The sequence below is a fragment of the Catharus ustulatus genome, chromosome 22, assembly GCF_009819885.2.
Source record: "Catharus ustulatus isolate bCatUst1 chromosome 22, bCatUst1.pri.v2, whole genome shotgun sequence".
Taxonomy (NCBI): Eukaryota; Metazoa; Chordata; class Aves; order Passeriformes; family Turdidae; genus Catharus; species Catharus ustulatus.
The window spans coordinates 4454248-4474739 of NC_046242.1; the positions used below are offsets into that span (position 1 = coordinate 4454248).

The window sequence follows — 20492 nt, forward strand, 5'->3', positions numbered from 1 at the left end:
GAGCGGCGACCTCCCGGCGGGCGGAGCGGCCGCGCTTCCGCTTCCTGCGGGATGGAGGCGGCGCGGCGGCCGCCGCCGCTGCTGCTCCCGCTCCCGGTGCTGCTCCCGCTGCTGGCGGCGGCGCTGGGCGCGGCGGGGCGCGGCGGCCCCGGGCCCGTCACCTGCGGCTCGGTGGTGAAGCTGCTCAACGTGCGGCACAACGTGCGGCTGCACTCGCATGATGTGCGCTACGGCTCCGGTAACGACCGCGGCCCGCGCTCCCCCTCATCCCTCCCCGCGTTTTCCCCGGCTGGGCTGAGCTGGGTGCGATGGTGGTTCTCCCTCCTCCGCAGGCAGCGGGCAGCAGTCGGTGACCGGGGTGTCGGCGGCGGATGATGGGAACAGCTACTGGCGGGTGCGGGCCCGCACGGCCGCCGTGTGCCGGCGGGGCACGCCGGTGCGCTGCGGGCAGGCCATCCGCCTCACGCACCTGGGCACCGGCCGCAACCTGCACAGCCACCGCTTCACCTCGCCGCTCTCCGGGAACCAGGTACCGCCCGCGGGTCGCCGTCCTGCTCCCCGGGCTCGGTGTCTTTCCCTGGGCAGCACGGGGCCTGCCTTGTCTCTCGGGTGTTGGCGGGTCCCCTGTGTCCCTGCTGGGGTGTCTCTGTCCCCGTCCGTTCTTCCTGTGTTCCCGTTGTCCCCCGTGTTTCTGCCAGCCCCGTTTTATTCCCCAGTCATTCTCCTGGGTTCTCCCAGCCAGATCCCTCATGTGCCTACTAGCAGTTCCTAATTCCTGGCCCCAGATGTGTCCCCCATTTCCTCACTAGTCCCCCCTTGTTTCCCAGTTCATACTGGGTCTCTCCTCAGCACTGCCTTTTTCCCAGGTCCCAGCTGAGTCCCTGCCAGTCCCACCTTGTTCCCCACTCCCTACCGACACCCCAATGCCCTGCCAGTGCCTGAGTCCCAACCAGACCCTCCAAGTCCCAACAGAGCCTCAGTCACAGCCAGGTCCCTCCTCCCTCCTAGACCCAGCTCCTTTCCCTGCCCACCTCCTCCCTCCCCTTTTTTCATCCCCCAAACGAGCTCTCTTCACTCCAGGAGGTGAGTGCGTTCGGGGAGGCTGGCGAGGGCGACTACCTGGACGACTGGACGGTGGTGTGCAGCGGGACCTACTGGGTGCGGGACGACGAGGTGCGCTTCCAGCACACCTCCACCGACGTCTTCCTCTCGGTGACCGGGGAGCAGTACGGGCGGCCCATCCACGGGCAGAAGGAGGTGCACGGCATGGCCGCCTCCAGCCAGAATAACTACTGGAAGGTGATGGAGGGCATCTTCATGCAGCCCAGCGAGGCCTTCCAGATGGAGCAGTACCACGCTGAGTTGTGAGGGACAGACAGACTGATGCTGAGCCTCTGGGCGCTGCACTGCTGTGTTTGGGACTGCTGAGTGTGGGGGATGGCTCCTCTCCCCACCCTGGGACTGACACACACCACTGACACAGGGCCAGCAGCACAAAGCAGATCCCAGTGTCCTCAATTCAATGTGGAGCAGATTCCATTGTCCCAAATCTGACACTAAACACGTTCTGGTGTCCGGACCTGACCCAAAGCGGCTCCGCACATCCTAAAACCACTACAGAGCAGATCCCAATGTCCAGACCTGGCCCACAACAGAGCCCAACGTCCTAGATCGGCACAAAGCAGGTCCGAATATCCCAAATTAGCACAAAGCCAAGCCCAACATCCAGACCTGACCTAAAATACATTCCTAAACACCCACTCTGTCCAAGGACTCACCCCTTCAAGGACTGCTGTCCCTGGGAGCTGTACCCCTTGCTGTACCCCAAACTGCTCCTCGTGCCCTGCAAGGAGCTGGGGCCATAAAAGTGCTGAACTCTGTCCTGTGGTGTGGCTGTTTGTGCGAGGGATGCAGGTGACGTCTGGCACTGGGGGCCAGACCTGGTGTCATCTGCACTAGCCCCATCCTGATGCTCGCCCTGTTGTCATCCACTTGCCCCACCCCAGTGCCGGACCTGGTGTCACTCCTGTGCTCCTTGCTCCATTTCAGTGCTGGACTTGCTGTCACCCTCTCACTCCATCCCAGTGCCAGACCTGGTGTCACTGCTCTCCCCATGCCAGTGCCACCCCGGTGTCCCTGCTGTGTCCATGCCAATGCCACCCCGGTGTCCCTGCTGTGTCCATGCCGGTGCCGCCGCGATGCAACCCCTGTCCCCATCCTGGTGGTGTCCCCTCTGTCTGCATCCTTGTCCCCATCCCAGTGTCCCTCTGTGCCACTGCCCGTGTCGCGACTGTCCCCATGTCGGTGCCGTCCCGGTGTCCCCGTGTCCCGCTGTCCCCGTCCCGGTGTCCCCATGTCCCTCTGCCCCCATCCCGTGTCCCTCTGTCCCCATGCCGGTGCCGTCCCGGTGTCCCGCTGTCCCCGTGCCGGTGCCGTCCCGCTGTCCCGGTGTCCCTCTGTCCCACTGCCCGTGTCCCGCGGTCCCCATGCCGGTGCTGTCCCTCTATCCCCATCCCGTGTCCCGCTGTCCCCGTCCCGCTGTCCCCGTCCCGGTGCCGTCCCGGTGTCCCCATGTCCCTCTGTCCCCATCCCGTGTCCCGCTGTCCCCGTGCCGGTGCGGGGCGCTGCGGCGGCCGCCGTCCCCGGGAAGCGCCGCTCGGCCCCGCAGGCCCCGCCCGGTCCCGCCCCTCCCAGCGGCCACTCGGGGTGCGCGGGCGGCCCCACGGGCGGCGGCGGCGCCGGGGCCGGGGCCGGGGGGAGGGAGGGAGGGGGTGCGAGCGGGGCCGGGGCCCGCACCGGGGCCGTGCCCGCCATGCCGCCGCCGCTGCCCGCCGCGCTCCTCGGCATCGTCCTCGTCGCGCTGCTCGCCGGGCTGCTGGCGCGGTCAGGGCCTGCCGGGCGGGTCTGGGGTCCCCGCGGGGCTTCGGGGGGTGTGACAGGGCTGGGGAGGGGGCACGGAGGTGGCAGTGGGGTGGCGGCGGGTTGGGGGGTGGCAGCGCGGCGGGTGGGGCTGTGCTGCGGTGGGAGGAGCTGGCCGGGGTCAAGGGGAGGCCCGAGGGGCTGGCAGTGCGGGGTGCGGGTGTTTTGGGGGCCCGCGGCGGTTCTGGGGGGTGGTGAGGCTGGTTGGGGCAGTGTTGGGGTGCAGGGGGCCCGTGGGGCTCGGGGTGAGGTGCTGGGGGTCTGGGAGGTGGGAAGCAGAGGGCTTGGGGAGGTGTCTGGAATTTGGGGGGCTCATAGGGCTGGGATAGGGATGTGGAGGGGAGCCTGCGGGGGGTTTGGGGTTGTAGAGCTGGGTGTCAGAGGCTTTGGGGGCTCAGGGGGGTGTGGAGGCTTCAGGGCTTGGGAGGGTGGTGTCAGGGATGGTTGGGGGTGGTCCTGCAGGATTTCTTCCCTACTGTGAGGTGCTGGAGCTGGTGCTCAAAGGAGAACGAGCATCCCTAGATCCCAACCCCAGCAGGGAGGCTGACACTGGCCTTCCCCCTGTCCCCACAGATGGCTGGCATGTCGCCTGGCTGTCAGCTGGTGCCGGCAGAAGCTTCATGCAGAGCTGAAGATTGGCTCCTTTGGCTTCTTCTGGGCCCAGAACATCAGCCTCAAGTTCCAGCGGGAGCAGCAGACTGTGGTGGGTACCTGGGCCAGACTTGGGGTTTTGGCTGCTCTTTGCATGATCCCAGGCACTGGGAGTGGGGTGGGAATGTTCAGATGACCATCACAAGGCAGAGCCAACTTGTTTCTTCTCTGATCTACCTGTGTGTCCTTACAGGAGATTGACAACGTTTGGATCTCCAGCAAACTGAGCCGGGAGCTGCCGTACGTGCCCCCACCCCAGCTCCCTGCCTGCTCCTTTTGGGGGTCAGGCTTCCCCCTCGCCCTGCTTGCCATCCTGCTGCCTTTACACCTTTCTGCCATCCTTATTCCCCTGTGGTCAGCTCTGTGAGGGAGTGACCCACGCTTGGAGGTGGCAGTGTCTTGTGGGTGCCCTTGTGCTGATCCTGCATGTCCCTGGAGTAGGGGAAATCCCTGGTGACAGGGCCAGGTGTGCCAAGTGTGAGTTCTTGTCAGAGCTGCCTGTGCTGTTGCTCCCCAGGCGCTACTTCGAGCTGTGTTTTGGCGAGGTACGAATCCGCACGGATCTCCAGAAAGGCCCTGGGTTCCAGCCAACCGTCCCGGAGGCTCCCAGAGAAGCTCATGGAAATGAAAGCAGAACAGAGCTGACCCTGAAACCCTCCCTGCTGAGGCTCCTTAGCCAGGTGAGGCACTGGCTCGGTGAGAGGCTGCTGTGGGCTGCGCTGCTGTCGGATATCCCTCACAGCAGCACCTTCCCCCCAGCTCTTTTCCATTCACTTGGATTCCATCAACATCATGGTTCTGCACGTGGCCACCTCAGAGTCTCTCTGGCACATCCAGGCCAGCCAGACACGTCTCCTCCTGAATGGCAATGGGAAGAGGTAATGCTGTGCTCGTACCCCACTCTGCTTCCAGGGCAGGGGAGCTCCTCTGACCCCAGCCTGGTGTCTGTCTTCTCTCTGTCCCACTCAGCAGCATCCCATGTCACCTGTGGTGTGACGCATTAACCTCCTCTGAGGCTGGCCTGGTTCCTTTTCCTGTCACAGGAAGCTTGGGTTTTGTGTTCTCCAGATAATGTGGTGTGCATGGAGTTAGGGCATGCTCTGCTTTTGTGAGCACTGGGAGCAGGGACTTGGGGTCCCTGTGTCCCACAGGAAAGAGGGCAGTGACTTGTTTTGGCAGCTGCAAGACCCACATCGTCCTTCTGTTCTCTGCTCTCCCTAGCCTGGCGTGTGAAGTGAGCCTGACAAAGGTGAACAGCAAAGTCCTCCGGAGCAGCCAGCTGGTGAGTGCTGGAGGAGGGAGAAATTTCACGCTTGGATCCTGAGTGCTGGCTCTCTGGGACACGCTGGTGATTTGTTCCAGGGTGTCCCTGGGGCTGGGTGCTGCTGCCAGGTGCTGGGCTCTGCTGTGCCCAGCTCTCCAACCTGTAGCACGCACTGGGGGGGCACTGTGTGACTCCCTGTGTGCTCCTTGCTGTGTCCCCTGTGCACAGGATGACACGTGCCTGGCAGAGCTGGCCCTGGCACTGTCCCTCTCCCTGGAGATCAGCAGCAAGCGGCGGCTGGTGGGCGTCCGGCTCTGCGTCCGCACGCTGCAGGCAGAGCTGCACGAGGGGCTTTTCTGCAGCCCCCTCCTGCACCACGTCACTGCTGGGGCCCAGCACAGCAGCGTGGGGGAAGAGCCCAGCACAGGTCAGGACAAGGACAGGAACAAGCTGTGTTGCTGTGGGCTGGTGGCCCCCATGGTTGCACTGGAGCCAGAGGGGTTTGGCTGTGGGATCGCTCCCTCCTGCTCTGGAGTGTGGGGGTTTGGGCAGTCCTTCCCATGACTCTCTCTGTCCTCCAGGCCCAGGGCAGCCCTCGAAGTCCCTGTCTGTGCTGAGCAGAGACACGCTGAAGCTCATCCCCAGGAGGGTGGAGGTGAAGCTGGAGAACACCAGCACGGTGCTGTCCATGAACAGCCAGAAGAGGTGAGGGGCAGGCTGTCCAAGTCCAAAGTAATGCTGGGGACATGGACCTAGGGACAACTGTGCCGTTCCCTTGTCGTCCCTTGGCTCTGTTAGACTGCAGAGAATGAGCCCTAGAGCCCACTCCAGTGGGAAGGACTGAGCTTGGCCCGGGGCTGGGCTCCTGGGGAGGGAGGAAGGCACGTGAGCTGGTTCTCCAGCTGACAGGATCCTCAGGCGATGGGATGAGAGCACTGGGCTGTGCTGCAGCTGGGCACTGGCTGCTGTGTTTGTCCATGCCAGCATACTGGTCAGCTGGTGATGAGAGACAGGGAGATGGAGGACATGACAGTGCAGTTCCCTCCTGACAGTGACTCCTTGTGTCTTCCAGGCACCTCACCTGGAGCCTGAAGCTGCTGCAGTTTCTATATCAGCGTGAAGAGGAGCAAATCCCATTGCGCAACTTCACGCCCACCTCAGACCTGGACCAAATGAGTGTAGACCTCCAGCTGGAGGGCAAGTAGCCAGGAGGGCACCCATGGGACAGGGCTACCATCACTGCCCTCTGCCATCCCTCATTTGTGCTCCTCTGTCCCCCCAGATGGCCTTCTCCTGTCCCAGAGCCGCCAGCGCATTGTGTGCCTCAACTCCCTGAAGACCAGTGTGCAGGTGAGCAAGATCTGAGCACACTCTGTCCCCTGGGGGTGGCTGGTTTGGCTCCTGGCATGAGTTTTTTGCCACCTGGCCCTTTCCCTGCTCTAGGTCACAGCCATTGACCTCTCGGCTGCTGTGCTGCTCAACACCTGCATCATCCACTACCGTCACCAAGAGTTTTCGCACTGGCTGGGCCTGTTGGCACAGGAATACAGGTGCCAGGCGGTGCCTGTCCCCAGCCAAGGGCACAAGGGAAGGTAAACTTGGCCTCAGTGCAGCTGCTGGTATCACAGCTTGTTTCCTCTTGCTGGCCATGGTCTGGCACAGTGCCTGGGCACTCAGCACCTGACTTGTGCACCGCCTGTGGGATGGGGAGGCTGGTCAGGAAGTGATCAGGGAGCCCCTGCGGAGAGAACATCCCTCTGAGCCTGCACCCTGCCAGGCTCCATGGCACACAGCTCCCAGTAACAGCCCATCCCTGCTTGTCCCCTGCAGGAGCTATCCCCAAATCCTGGCGCCCATCATCCTGTGTGCCTCGCTGTCCAACGTCAATGTGTCTGTGCAGCTCGGGGACACGCCACCCTTCGCCTTGGGCTTCAACTCCATCTCTGCAGGTAAGGCTGGATCTGGGAGGTGCTGGGCTCTTCTTGGGGTCTGCCAGAGAGGCGCTGGGATGGGAATGGGGCGGGCTGTGCTGCTGCTGTGCTTCCCGTGTGTGTGTGTTGATCCCTGCCTGGTTGTGTCTGAGGTGCCCATGTTTGGGTGAGCGTTGCCTGCACATCCCCCCTCCTCTGTGCCCACAGACTACCAGCACCTGCGGCCACAGAGCGTGCACCAGCGAGCGGTGCTGGCCGTGGACCACCTGTGCTGGCGAGTGGGCAATGACTCCCACATCCAGCGTGCCCCACATCCCCCCAACATGCATGTGTGGGGAGAAGCCCTCATCCTTGATTCCTTCAACCTCCAGGTAAGGGGCAAGCTGAGGGGGCAAGGGATGGTTTTCAGTCTCAGACTCCATGTGTGGTGGCACAGGGATGTCCTGCAGCCTGAGAGTGATCATCCTGTTTGTCCTTCAGGGCAGCTACAACCAGCCCCTGGGCATGTCCAGTGCCCAGTCAGATACCCTCTTCCTGGATTGCACCATCCGGGGGCTGCAAGTGGAGTCGTCTGACACCTGCACTGAGTGCCTGGCCAGGGTCCTGCCCCTGTTCTGCCTGCAGCCTGGTGGGGCTGAACTTGCCAAGCAGCCGCCCTCTGCCTCCAGCGAGCCCTGGGGGCTGCTCTGGAAGGTTGATCTGAAGGTGGAGGATGTGAACCTTTTCACACTCTCAGCCCTAGTGGGTAAGTAATGTCCAAGCTGATCCCAGATGGCTGTCCTGGAATAACCCTGCAGTCAGAGGAACCTGGCAGGTTGTGGTGTGCCTCTGTGCCTCCAGCACTGTCCTGCTGTCTCTCCAGGTGCCCTGGAGCTACGTCTGGACACGCTGACCGTCCTGGGAAGTGCTGAGAACTGCACAGTCAGCGTCCAGGGCATGGTGCTGGCCTTGGTGAAGAGCATCACTGAGAAGATGCAGCCGTGCTGCAAAGCTCCTGCCATCCCCAACCCAGTGGCCAACCTCTCCGTGCTCTCTGTCACCTACCACAGCAGCATCCGCTCCCTGGAGGTTGGGTCACTGCTTTGTCCTGTACTGGGGATAGATGGGGCAGGAGGAGGTGCTGGGGGGAGGATGGGGCTGTGCTGTGCTGGTCCTGGCAGTGACGTGGAGCCTGCTCTCTCTCTCTGGTGCAGGTGCAGTGCGGTGAGGGGCTGGCAGTGCTGTGGAGCCCACCTGACCACATGCATCTGTACCATCACATCCTGGCCACCCTGCAGTGCCACGAAGCCTTGAGGAGCGCCCTGGGCCACAGGACACTTCCCTCCCTGCCCCCAGAGAGCCCCATGTCCCACCCAACCACCCCTACTGAGTCACCAGGGTCCCTCCAGCCAAAAGGGCCCCCTCCCAAAAGACTCCTGTCCCTGTCCCTGGAGCTGAGCTCTGCCAAGCTCACAGCCTTTGTCTCTGAGGCCAACTACATCAGCGTGGCTGCGGAACGGACCTCGGTGAGCTGGCACGGCGGTGCCCTGCATGGCTACTGTCCCGAGCTGGCTGCTGGCTTTGATGGACACAGCATCTTCAGCTTCAAGGAGGTGGAGGTGAAGCTGCTGCCGGAGCTGGAGGAGGTCGTCCGGCACCGCGACGCCTTCCCCACGCTGCGCACCCTCCGCAACCGCGGCTGGGCCTTCTCCTTCGCCAGCGTCACCATCGAGTTCCCCTACCAGTACGACTTCTCCCGCACGCTGGACGCTGCCGTGGGCGTGCAGAAGTGGCTGAAGGGCCTGCACCGGCCTGGGCGCCCCACCAGCACGGCCCTGCCCCCCGACCTCCTGCTCAAAGTCACCCACTTCTCCTGGGTGTTCCTGGATGATGTCTTTGAGGTCAAGTTGCGAGACAACTACGAGCTGATGAAGGATGAGAGCAAGGAGAGCGCCAAGCGCCTGCAGCTGCTGGACGCCAAGGTGGCTGCGCTGCGCAAGCAGCACGGGGAGCTGCTGCCTGCCCGCAAGATCGAGGAGCTCTACGCCTCTCTGGAGAAGAAGAACATCGAGATCTACATCCAGCGCTCGCGGCGCCTCTACGCCAACACGCCCATGCGGAGGGCCCTCCTCACCTGGACCTTGGCCCACCTGGAGCTGGTGGCCATGGCCGATGAGTCCTTCCACGGCACGGAGCGTGTGCTGGAGCAGATGAGGGACCTGGATGATGTCAGCCCGTTCCCCCCAGAGGGTCTGGAGATGGTCACCCAGTGGTGCCGCATGATGAAGGGCACAGTTGGCAGTTTCTTTGGTGAGTTGCTTTGTGGGAGGGTGCCCTTGGAGGACAGCACAACAGTTGTGTGGCCTGGGCTGGCACCAGGCAGGGAAAGTGATTTTTGGAGGTTCAAAGGGAGTGGGAAGTAAGCAGAGAAATGACAGGACCATGGCTCCTCCTGTGGCCCGGAGCGGGGGGCTGCCTGTTCTTTGCTGCCCCATCCCTCAGCCCTTCCTGCCCCCGCAGTGCGGATCCGTGATTACCCCCGGTACCTGTTTGAGATCCGGAACTGGCAGCTCTCCGGCCGGCTGATCGGGGCCGAGCAGTGCGGCCAGGCCTGCTCCCGGCGCCGCCAGGTCCTGAAGCTGGGGCTGCCCTGGGGCGATGCCACGGTGGAGAGGAACATGCCACCCTTGAAGTTCTACCATGACTTTCATTGTAAGAGCTGGAGGAGTGGGAGGCTCTCTGGTTGGTAGGGACAGGGCAAATGGCTGAGCCAACCTCTGTGTCCCCAGCTGTGATCTCTCAGTACACCATAGTGTGGGGGCCCTGCTGGGACCCTGCCTGGACCCTGATCGGCCAGTGTGTGGATCTCCTCACCAAGCCCTCAGAGGACCCCAGCGCCCCATTGCCCTGGTGGGACAAGAGCCGCCTTCTCTTCCACGGAGACTGGCACATGGACATTGAACAGGCCAACCTGCACCAGCTGGCCACCGAGGTGGGTGCTACTGGACTGGGGGACAACATGGTGTGGGGCCAGCTCACAGCTGCCTCTCCTCATGCCTGCCCTTGAAGGACCCCTACAACACCACGGAGAACATGCACTGGGAGTGGAGCCAGCTCTCCTTCCACTGGAAGCCCGGGCAGTTTGTCTTCAAGGGCAACCTGGATATCAACGTCCGGACAGCCTCCAAGTGAGTGTGGGGCCACGAGCATGGGGGGCTCTCACCAGTGCTGGGGGGGTCACTGGGGTCTCTTTCTGCATTCAGATATGATGACTGCTGCTTCCTGCACCTGCCTGACCTGTGCATGACGCTGGACCTGCAGTGGCTGTGCCATGGGAACCCCCACGACCACCACGGCGTGGTGCTGCGCTCCCCCGAGTTCCTGCCCGAGGTGCCAGTGGGGCAGCAGTACGACTCCTACCGTGCCTTCCGCTCCGAGAACCTCAACCTCTCCATCCGGATGGACCTGACACAACCCAGTAAAGGTGGCTGACAGTGTCCTGGGGATCCCCTGGGGACAAGGGGCATAAGGCAGGGTATGCTGGTTGTGGTTTGGGTGCCCTGTGGTGCTGGCTGATGGTGGGTGTATTCTCAGAGCACTCCCAGCCCCGGATCCTGCTCTACAGCAGCACCCTCCGCTGGATGCAGAATTTTTGGGCCACATGGACCAGCGTGACACGGCCCATCTGCCGTGGGAAGCTCTTCAATAACATGAAACCCAGCAAGAAGAAGCTGGGGCAGCATTACAAGCAGTTGTCCTATACTGCGCTCTTTCCCCGGCTGCAGGTAATTCCCAACTGGGAATCTGGTGTTCCCTGCTCTGCCTCTGCTGGACTCTCAGCTCCTGTGCTCTCTGCTCCCTCTCAGGTGCATTACTGGGCCTCCTTTGCCCAGCAGCGGGGGATCCAGGTGGAATGCTGCCAGGGACACATCTTCACTCGGGGCACACAGCGGCTCATCCCACAGGGTGAGTGGGAATCCTGCCAGCAGCACTTGCAGGTACAGCAGGGCCCTGGCTGACCCCTGTCCCTGTCCCCCAGCTGGCACGGTGATGCGACGCCTCATTTCGGAGTGGAGCATCACGCAGATGGTGAGTGACCTGAGCCAGGTCACTGTGCACCTCATGGCCTCCACTTGTGATGAGAACGCTGACCACCAGCTCGACACCCTGGTGAAGAAAACTCACCTGCTGAGCCTCTCCTCCCTCACCTACCAGCGGCACAGCATCCGCACAGCTGAGGAGGTACCGCTGCAAACGGGGCACAGCAGCTTGTGCTGGCCTGGTGGCATCTCCAGGACAAGGGGAAGGGATTTGGCTGGGGAAGAACAGAATTTTGGGGCCTCCAATCTACCAAGCACCTGACTTTGTGCCCATGCTGTGGCCCCTGGAGTGGTCCAGGCTCCATGCTCTGCCTGAAGGGCTGGCAGGGCTCCTGCTCTCAGTGCATTAGGCCACTGGGCAGGCCCAGAGGTGGCTTTGCTGTGCTGAGGCAATGACCCTCTGTGCCCAGGAGCTGCCCCTGCGTGATGGGGACGACGGTTTCCACACGCATCAGCTGCACTTGGTGGACCTGCGGGCGTCCTGGACCACCACGAACCGGGACATCGCCTTCGGCCTCTACGATGGCTACAAGAAAGCGGCTGTGCTCAAACGTAACCTGTCCACCGAGGCCCTGAAGGGGCTGAAGATTGACACACAGCTGCAGGCCAAGAAGCTGAAGCGGGGCTCACTCTATGCTCACTCCATCCCTGCCAGGGTGACTGCTCCTATCACCAGTGGCCGTCCTGAGAGAGCCTCCTCAGGGGGTGAGCACAGCGGGGAGGGGAGCAAGGGGAAGCCCACAGCTCAAAGCTTTAATTCTATACATTTGAACCATCCACCCACAGCTTTGCACTGACCCTTTCTCCTTCCCCAGGTGCCTACATGCTGCAGAAGCTCATTGAGGAGACGGACAAGTTTGTGGTTTTCACAGAAGAGGAGTCGGGGGCTAGTGAGCAGCTCTGTGGCATCGCCGCCTGCCAGACAGACGACATCTACAACAGGAACTGCCTCATCGAGCTGGTGAACTGCCAGGTACCTCCCTGTCCCCACGGCCTGGCTGTGACAGGGGCTGTGCCTGCCCTAGAAAGGTCCATCAGACCCCTGGGTCTCTCCCCCCACAGATGGTTCTGCGTGGTGCAGAGACGGAGGGCTGTGTCATTGTGTCCGCTGCGAAGGCACAGCTGCTGCAGTGCCAGCACCACCCTGCCTGGTACGGGGACACTCTGAAGCAGAAGACATCCTGGACGTGTTTGCTGGATGGCATGCAGTACTTTGCTACAACAGAGAGCAGCCCCTCTGAGGGGGAGCATGGCCAGCTCTGGCTGGAGGTGAGCGTGTGGTGGGTGAGCTACGTGGGGGACAGGCAGTGCTGTCAGTGCCCTGGCCAAGCCAGGGAAACTGGGGACAGCCAGCAGAGCCTCCTTGCCTCCCCAGGTGAAAAATATTGAGGAGCATCGACAGCGGAGCCTGGACTCAGTGCAGGAGCTGATGGAGAGCGGGCAGGCAGTGGGGGGCATGGTCAGCACCACCACAGGTACTGCTCACAGCCCTGGCTGCTCTGCCTACTCCAGTCCCACTGGGGTGTGACCCCAGGGCTGGTAGAGCTGCGAGCACCTGTCCTGTCCCTGTGTGGCTCCAGGAGGTGGCTGATGCTCCAAGCCCTGCCCTGTGCAGTCCCAGTGTGCCAGGACATGGCACTCTGACCGTGGTCCCTCTGCCTGTCCCCAGACTGGAATCAGCCCTCGGAAGCCCAGCAGACCCAGCAGGTGCAGAGGATCATCTCTCGCTGCAGCTGCCGCATGTACTATATCAGCTACAGCCACGACATCGACCCTGAGCTGGCCACGCAGATCAAGCCCCCTGAGACCCCTGCCAACCAGGAGAAGGAGGATCTGCTGAAGAAGCAGGAGGGTGGGTGCATCCAGACAGTGTGCCTTGCGGGGTAGAGCTCTGGGCTGACCCATGGCTAACTCCAGGGTTGATCTGTTTTGGCCCTGCTGAGGTCAGAGAGCTGCATACAGAAGGGATCCTCAACATATTTCTGGCCATGGTGAGGCCTCACCTGCCCTTTGTCCCTGCAGGAGCTGTGGACACCTTCACCCTGATCCACCACGACCTGGAGATTTCCACCAACCCTGCACAGTATGCCATGATCCTCGACATAGTTAACAACCTGCTGCTGCACGTGGAGCCCAAACGCAAGGTACCCAGGGGCTCCAGGTGTCTGTGCCACTCACTGCACTCAGGCAGTCCTAACCTTGCCCTGTTCCTGTGTCCAGGAGCACAGTGAGAAGAAGCAGCGGGTGCGTTTCCAGCTGGAAATCTCCAGCAACCCTGAGGAGCAGCGCAGCAGTATCCTGCACCTGCAAGAGGCTGTGAGGCAGCACGTGGCCCAGATCCGGCAGCTGGAGAAGCAGATGTACTCCAACATGAAGGTGAGCCCACATCCCTGGCTCCCTGGGATCTCAACTCCAGGGCAGAGGGTGCTGAGGGTTGTCTGTCCTTCAGTCCTTGAAGGATGACAGCAAAAACGAGATCCTGCTCGACCTGAACCACCGGCTGCAGCAGCAGCTGAGCCAGGAAAAAGCTGACCTGCAGCTGGAGAGCGAGGAGCTGAACATACTGATCAGGTAGGACAAAGGGAAATGGCTTTAAATGAGAGTAGGTTTGGATTGGATATTAGGGAGAAATTCTTCCCACTGAGGCACTGGCCAGGTTGCCCAAAGAAGCTGTGGCTTCCCCATTCCTGTAAGTGTTCAAGGATAGGCTGGATGGAGTTGGAGCAACCTGGGACAGTGGGAGGTGTCCAACCCAAACCATTCTGATTCTATAATCTCAGCCTTCTCCAGAATTGTGTCCCACTTACTCTAGGACTCCCACATCCCAGCTCTCTCCTCTATGCTGCAGGTGTTTCAAGGATTTCCAGCTGCAGCGAGCCAACAAGATGGAGCTGCGAAAGCAGCCGGAGGATGTGAGCGTGGCACGGAGGACCGAGTTCTACTTTGCCCAGGCGCGCTGGCGCCTGACAGAGGAGGATGGGCAGCTGGGCATTGCTGAGCTGGAGCTCCAACGCTTCCTCTACAGCAAGGTGTGGAGCTGGAGAGTGCCCACGGCCCCTGAGCTGGGTATGGGGACATTGGGAGCTGATGGCTTTGTCTGCACAGGTCAACAAGTCTGATGACACAGCCGAGCATCTGCTGGAGCTGGGCTGGGTGACCATGAACAACCTGCTGCCCAACGCTGTGTACAAGGCAAGTGGCAGCTGGGGGAGCAGCTCTGCATCCTGGGCACCCACGGGTGGCCTGAGTAGAGTGGCCTGTCCTCACCCCAGCCACCCATCCTCTTCCCTGCAGGTGGTGCTGCGTCCCCAGAGCTCCTGCCAGTCTGGCCGGCAGCTGGCCCTGAGGATTTTCAGCAAGGTCCGGCCTCCTGTGGGAGGCATCTCCATCAAGGAGCACTTTGAGGTGCCAGGGCTGGTCTGGGAGGTGCCAGGGTCCCTGTGGGACACAGGCAGTGTGTGCCTGGCTCTGACACGTCTCTTTCCCGCAGGTGAACGTGGTGCCTCTCACCATCCAGCTCACCCACCAGTTCTTCCACAGAATGATGGGTTTCTTCTTCCCTGGCCGTAATGTGGAGGAGGAGGAGGTGGGGGATGAGGAAGATAAGTCCAAGCTGGTGACAACAGGTGAGAGGCTTGTGATCACCCTCCTTCCTGGATGTCCTTGAGCAGCTCTGGCTGCATGTCCAGGATATGTTTGTGGGCAGCTGCTGTCCAGCCATGAGTTGAGGAGCAGGCATTTGTGGTCTCCCCTGTGGACGGGGAGATGGTGGGAGGGTTGGGGTCATGGCTAACCCCTGGCTGGACCCCACCACCACCAGCTCACACCCTGTTTGCCCCAGGGATCCCCGTGGTGAAGCCGCGGCAGCTGATCGTGGCCGATGACTCACTGGGCCCAGGGAAGGGAGTTGCTCAGGGACTGAATCGGACATCAGGGGTCAGAAGATCGTTCCGAAAAGCACCTGAGGTACCTCCTGCTGCCGTGAGGGGGGAATCTGCAAGAGCCCTGCTGTGGTGCCAGTCTGTTTTCCCTTAACTGCAGGGCTGGGTAGCCATGTCCTCCCACACTTCCCTCCCACGCCTGTCTGTTTTCTCCTGCTCTCTCCCACCATAAGGATTTGCATTCTTTACAACCAGGCGCCTGCACGCTTGATGTGATCCCTGTATCTCATTTCTCCAGCACTATGCCAGAGCAGCTCTCACCTGTCCCTGATGAAGCAATGCCATGGCCTAGTGCCCAGCTCTCCCTTCCCTGCTGCTTCCTGGCTGCTTCTCCTTCCCTTCTGCTCATGGCTTTTGCTCTATCCCCAGCATCCCGTGGATGACATCGACAAGATGAAGGAGCGTGCAGCCATGAACAACTCCTTCATCTACATCAAGATCCCGCAGGTGCCACTCTGTGTCAGCTACAAGGTGTGGGACCAGTGGGACAGGGCATGCTTGGGGTGGTCTGGGGCATTGTCCCACACTGCCTGACACCTGTGTCACACAGGGGGAGAAGAACAGCGTGGACTGGGGCGACCTGAACCTGGTGCTGCCATGCCTGGAGTACCACAACAACACATGGACATGGCTGGACTTTGCCATGGCGGTGAAGAGGGACAGCCGCAAAGCCTTGGTGGCACAGGTATGTGGGACCACATCCCTCTTCCTGCTCCAGAGGCTGCCAGAGCTGCTCTGCCCAGGATGGAGATGGTAACCCCAGGGTGGCAGCATGTTCCCCAGAGTGGGAAGGAGCTGCACTGGCTCAGCAGCTCAGGCTGTCACCCATGCCAAGGGCCCAGGGTTTGGGCATGGGGGTTGCTGAGCCCCCTGACTCCCGGGGCAGGTGATCAAGGAGAAGCTGCGCCTGAAGCCGGCGGCGGGCGCGGAGGCCCGGGGGAAGCTGGAGAGCAAATCTGACGGGACCATCCAGCAGCAGGAGGAGGACGAGAAGGCTCGACTGCTCATTGGGCTGAGCGTGGGAGAGAAGAACCCCAGCAAGAAGTCGATCTTCGGCAGGCGCAAATGACGGCAGCACCCGGCAGGCCGGGAAGGGACTTGGGGTGCCCCATGCTCCCCCCTTGGGGGGGCACCCCGAAGATGGAGGGGGGCTGCTCTGCTCGGTGGTGCCCGAGGAGGGCTCAGCCACGTGCAGGCCCTCGGTAGCCCCATCTGTGGGGCAGGGGTGGAGCAGCACAGGGATGTGGGGCACAGGGTGCTCCAGGGCTGCGTTGTGGGGTGCAGAACCCTTGTGCCAGGGGCTCGTGCGAACTTCCCCCCCTCCCTGCTGTGCGGGTGCTGGGCCCAGCCCCTGGGCCTGGTGAAGCAGCAGGATCGCTCCAGGCTGGGAAAAAGGGGAACGGGAGAGAGTTTAAATAAAGAGTTTTTAATTTGGGACGGGCTCGGGTCAGTAGCTTGTTTCTTGCCTCATCCTGCAGTGCTAGGCTCAGCACCATGCCCCACCTCAGCCTGGCAGTCACCCAGCTCGGGGGCTTCCCCAGCCAGGGGTGCTCAGGGCACGCATTTTGGGGCTCCCTGCGTGGCCCTGGGCTCAGCCTGTGCACTTAGCGCTCTGCAGTCCTCTCCGTGAGCCCACGACCATGCAGGGGCTCAGCAGGCACTGCAGGCACCGCCTCAGGGCTGCAGCACGTGCGGTGCAGAGAAGGAAAGGTTGAAGGGAGAGCCCCAGAGCGTGTAAGGAGGGGATCCCGGAGAGGAGCTGGGATCAGTCACGGCTGGGTGAGCAACCCCCAGGTGTGCAGTGGGGGTCCCGGATGGGGGGGATCGGGCACGGGTGGGTGTCGCGGTGCAAGGGGCAGCCCCGCCGCCGAGCCCCGGGGCGGGGGGTGGTCGCGGCGGGCGGGGCGGGGCGGGGCGGCGGGGTTATGTAAGGCGGCGATTACCGGGGACCGGGCCCGGGGCGCGGCCGGGCGGCGCCGCGATGGGAGCTACGAGCAGCGGCCCCGGCCCGGCCCCGGCTCCGGTGCGGCCCCCCCAGGTGCGTGCGGCGGCATCAGCCCCAGGGATCCCCCCCGGGCATCTCCTGCCCCGGGGTGCCCTCGCTGACGCTGTCCCCGGTTCCGCAGGGCCGCTCCGTAGGGTCGTGGGTGCGGGCGCTGTTGAGCCGAGCAGGGTCGGTGCCGGTACCGGTGCCGGTACCGGGGCTCGCCTTGGCCCCGCGGGGCCCCGCCGAGGAGCCGCCGCTGCCCGGGTGGCCGCTGCCGCAGCTCGTCTCGTTGTTCCTGCCGGAGTTCCCCGTCCGCCCCTCCGCCCGCCAGCAGCAGCTCAAGGTGCCGTCCCGGAGCCCCCACCCTCCGAACGGGGTCCCCGATCGTCCTCCCCCGGGCGCGTCCTGCCCGTGCATCCCGCCCCTCGCACCCTTTACTGTGTCCCTGCTCGTCCTACCGGGGTTCCTGCACGTCTCTACCGGGGTTCCCCAGCGCCCTGAGCATCCTCCCGTGCCGTCCGTGCATCCCGTGCCGCCATCCCGGCATCGCCGACTGCCTTACCGACCTCTCCTCGCACGCTCTGCCGGGTCCCTGCGCATCCCACCGCCGTCTCCGGCCGTTCTACCGTGTCCCCTTCTGTCCCCGCCGTGTGCCCGTGTCGGGTCTCGGTGTGTTCTACCGGGGTTCCTCTGCACACCCCCGGAGCGTGGCATCCCACCGAGGTCCCGCTTGTACTCCCGGGGGTCCTGTGCATTCTGTCAAAATCCACCGCTGCCGCGTTGGGGTCCCCGTGTCCCAGTCCCCCGTGTCCCGTACTGGGTCCCCGTGAATCCCGCTGGGGTTCCTACTGGGTCCTCCAGGTCCCGATGTGTCCCCTGCGTCCACTTTGGGTGCTCTGTGCCCCTCACCTCACCCCATGCAGGACCCCCAGCCTGAGCACCCCAAATCCGTCTCCATGGCGTGATCAGCCCTGTTCCTCCCCTCAGATCCTGGGCTTTGTGGCCAAAGGCTCCTTCGGGACCATCCTCAAAGTGCTGGACTGCGGGCGGGAGAAGGTCTGCGCCGTGAAGGTGGGTGCTGGCCCCTGGGACCCGTGGGTGTCCCCCCCTGCCCTTGTCCCCCCCCTTGACAGTGCCTCGCCCCCCCAGGTTGTGCCCAAAGTGGAGGTGCTGCGCCGTGACACCCTCAAACAGTGCAAAGAAGAAGTCAGCATCCAGGTGAGGGGGGGCTCAGGAGGGACCCCAGCCCCTGAAGGGGTTTAGGGGACATCAGGAGGCCGTGGGAGCTGCGGATGGAAGATGGCAGAACCGGGGTCCCCAACCCCCTCGTGCCCCCTACCCCGGGGGCCGCTCACTCTCTGCGCTTTTGTGTCCCCAGAGACAGGTCAGGCACCCGTTTGTCCACGGGCTGGGGGACAGCTGGCAGGGCCAGCGCCACCTCTTCATCAGTGAGTGACCATCTGCCCGCGGGCTCGCCCCGGCCCCCCCTGCCCGCGCACGTGTCCCCGCCGCCCGCACACGTGTCCCCGCACACGCGCGCGCTCCCCCCGCACCGCCGCTGCCCCGCGGGGCTCCGGGAGCTTCGGCTGCCGGCTCCCACCTCCCGCCCCGGGGACGGCGATGGGGACAAGCCACAGCGGGGAAGGGACCGGTGTGGGAGTGGACAAAGCAGCCCAGCGCTGGTGCCTGCCTGGCCCTGCTGGCTGTGTCACCTCAGCCCCTGCAGTTTGTGTGTCCCCCGTGTCTGTGTGACCCCCAAGGACCACATCACTTTGGTGCCTCATGCGGTCCCAGGTGCTTGTGTGCTTCACAGTGCCCACAGGGCTCTGGTGCTGATGTCACTCGCATGTTCCCATGCCACCTTACTCATGCCTACGTCACCTCAGTACGTAACCTGGTGCCCATACTGGTGCTTGTGCCACCTTGGTGCCAGTGTGGTCCAGGTGCTTGTGCCACCTTGCTGCCTTTATAACCCCAGCACTTCCCCTACCTCGGTGCATGGCCACAGTGACCCCTCTGCTCCCCTGTGCCCGTGCCACCCCAGTGTCCCTCGTGCCAGCCCAGTCAGTAAGGCATGTCACCTGTCCCGGCAGTGTGCACCTACTGCAGCACCGGGGACCTGCACGCGCTGTGGCGCACGGCCGGCTGCTTGGCTGAGGCCACCGTCCGCCTGTTCGCCGCCGAACTGGTGCTGGTGCTGGGTGAGTGACCCTCCACGCTGGGGACAGCCACCACTGTCCCCACCAGCAGAGACCTGCAGGCAGGGTCAGCCACCCCCAGGTGTGGCAGTGAGCACTGTGCTGGGAGGTGACACACGGCACTGATGGCTCTGTCTTGTCCCCAGTGTACCTCCACGACCTGGGCATCATGCACAGAGATGTCAAGGTGGGTGGCAGTGGGGCTGGGGGCTGGAGGATGGGGTGGGGGGGTCTCTGAACCCCCAGCATGGAGAGGCCACCTCAGTGCCTGTTTCATTTCAGATGGAGAACATCCTCCTGGATGAGAGAGGTAAGAGCCTGGTGGCACTGCCTTGGGGACACCCCATCTGTGGGGACACCCTGTCAATGGGGACACCCTCTCTATGAGTTCCCACGTGGAATCTGGCCCCACAGGGCACCTCAAGCTCACCGATTTCGGCCTCTCCCGGTACCTGCAGTGGGGCGAGCGAGCCCACACAATCTGTGGCACCCTGCAGTACATGGGTAAGGGGGGCTGTGCTGGGGGGCTGTGCTGGGGGGCACAGACCCTCAGGGGCTCACCCAGTTTCCCCACAGCCCCAGAAGTGCTGAGTGGGGGGCCCTACAGCCACGCAGCTGACTGGTGGTCCTTGGGAGTCCTGCTCTTTGCCCTGGCCAGTGGCAAGGTAAGGACCACCAGGTGCGGGGACAGGGACATCTCAAGGAGACCCTGAATTCACTCTGTGCTCCCCCAGTTCCCTGTGGCTCCAGCGGGGGACCATGTGGCCATGCTGGAACGTGTCAAAGAGAGCAGCTACGAGAGCCCACCCGAGTTCAGCCCCGAGCTGGCCAGGCTGCTCGCCGAGGTAACCCTCCTGCCTGGATTTTGGGGTCCCCACTGGCCCCCGGGCTGGATGCTGGGATTTCCATTCTCACTGTCCCCTCTCTGTCTGCAGCTGCTGTGCCACAATCCCCTGTACCGCCTACGCTACCTCCACCACTTCCAGGGCCACCCCTTCTTCCGCGGGGTGGCCTTCGACGCTGACCTGCTGCAGAAGGACCCGGTGGTGGTGGCAGTGGCCCCGCGATCCCCCGAGCAGCCCCCACCCGACCCCGCCACTTTCGCCGATTTTGACTACGACCTCGCCGCCCCGCCGGACCGGCCCTGGCCTGGCTGAGCCACCACGGCTGCGACCCTCGGCATCGCTCAGGGACATCCCCCTACCCCGGCAGCGGGTCGGACCCTGCTGGGCCGGGTCCCCCAAGGGGTTACCGGGTATCCCCCAGTCTCATCCCCGGGTACCTCGACTCTGTACCTCTCCCCGCGGGAGCAATAAACCCGAGAGCCGCGGGCACTGCTGCGGTGCTGCCCTGACTCGTGGGGGGGAAAGCGGGACCACCGCGGCGGGAGCGCGGGGCTGGACCCACCCCTCTCCCTCGGGGCGGGGTTGGGGCAGGTCTGGGGGGCCGCGTGGGGTGGTTTTCCCGGGGCCGGTGATGCGGGAGGAGCCGAATCCGCCTGCCCATCTTTCCGTCCATCCGT

At 63.3% G+C, this 20492-nt stretch overlaps 3 protein-coding genes across 3 annotated transcripts; all 3 read left to right on the forward strand.

Annotated features, from left to right (window-relative positions):
• Positions 1 to 45: 45 nt before the first annotated feature.
• On the forward strand, positions 46 to 1880 carry SDF2 (stromal cell derived factor 2). Its single transcript, XM_033078205.1, has 3 exons — positions 46 to 238; positions 333 to 529; positions 1081 to 1880. The coding sequence occupies exons 1-3, from the start codon at positions 52 to 54 to the stop codon at positions 1366 to 1368; spliced, it is 672 nt and encodes a 223-aa protein (XP_032934096.1). The 5' UTR covers positions 46 to 51; the 3' UTR covers positions 1369 to 1880.
• Positions 1881 to 2804: 924 nt separating this feature from the next.
• On the forward strand, positions 2805 to 16220 carry KIAA0100 (KIAA0100 ortholog). The gene is made up of 39 exons (XM_033078250.2): positions 2805 to 2883; positions 3493 to 3622; positions 3764 to 3810; positions 4088 to 4250; positions 4330 to 4448; positions 4792 to 4852; positions 5063 to 5261; positions 5416 to 5539; positions 5907 to 6031; positions 6117 to 6184; positions 6278 to 6426; positions 6665 to 6783; positions 6973 to 7136; positions 7246 to 7510; positions 7628 to 7833; positions 7959 to 9054; positions 9265 to 9456; positions 9534 to 9736; positions 9814 to 9932; positions 10008 to 10228; positions 10339 to 10529; positions 10611 to 10710; positions 10784 to 10986; positions 11255 to 11549; positions 11660 to 11817; positions 11907 to 12113; positions 12220 to 12319; positions 12514 to 12696; positions 12867 to 12988; positions 13065 to 13220; positions 13294 to 13415; positions 13693 to 13873; positions 13950 to 14036; positions 14139 to 14249; positions 14335 to 14470; positions 14686 to 14810; positions 15155 to 15256; positions 15336 to 15470; positions 15672 to 16220. The coding sequence occupies exons 1-39, from the start codon at positions 2813 to 2815 to the stop codon at positions 15852 to 15854; spliced, it is 6738 nt and encodes a 2245-aa protein (XP_032934141.1). The 5' UTR covers positions 2805 to 2812; the 3' UTR covers positions 15855 to 16220.
• Positions 16221 to 16760: 540 nt separating this feature from the next.
• Positions 16761 to 20308, forward strand: RSKR (ribosomal protein S6 kinase related). Its single transcript, XM_033078470.1, has 12 exons — positions 16761 to 16823; positions 16912 to 17115; positions 17760 to 17843; positions 17922 to 17990; positions 18151 to 18220; positions 18866 to 18973; positions 19117 to 19157; positions 19253 to 19280; positions 19385 to 19474; positions 19547 to 19635; positions 19705 to 19815; positions 19906 to 20308. The coding sequence occupies exons 1-12, from the start codon at positions 16767 to 16769 to the stop codon at positions 20125 to 20127; spliced, it is 1173 nt and encodes a 390-aa protein (XP_032934361.1). The 5' UTR covers positions 16761 to 16766; the 3' UTR covers positions 20128 to 20308.
• The last annotated feature ends 184 nt before the right edge of the window (positions 20309 to 20492 follow it).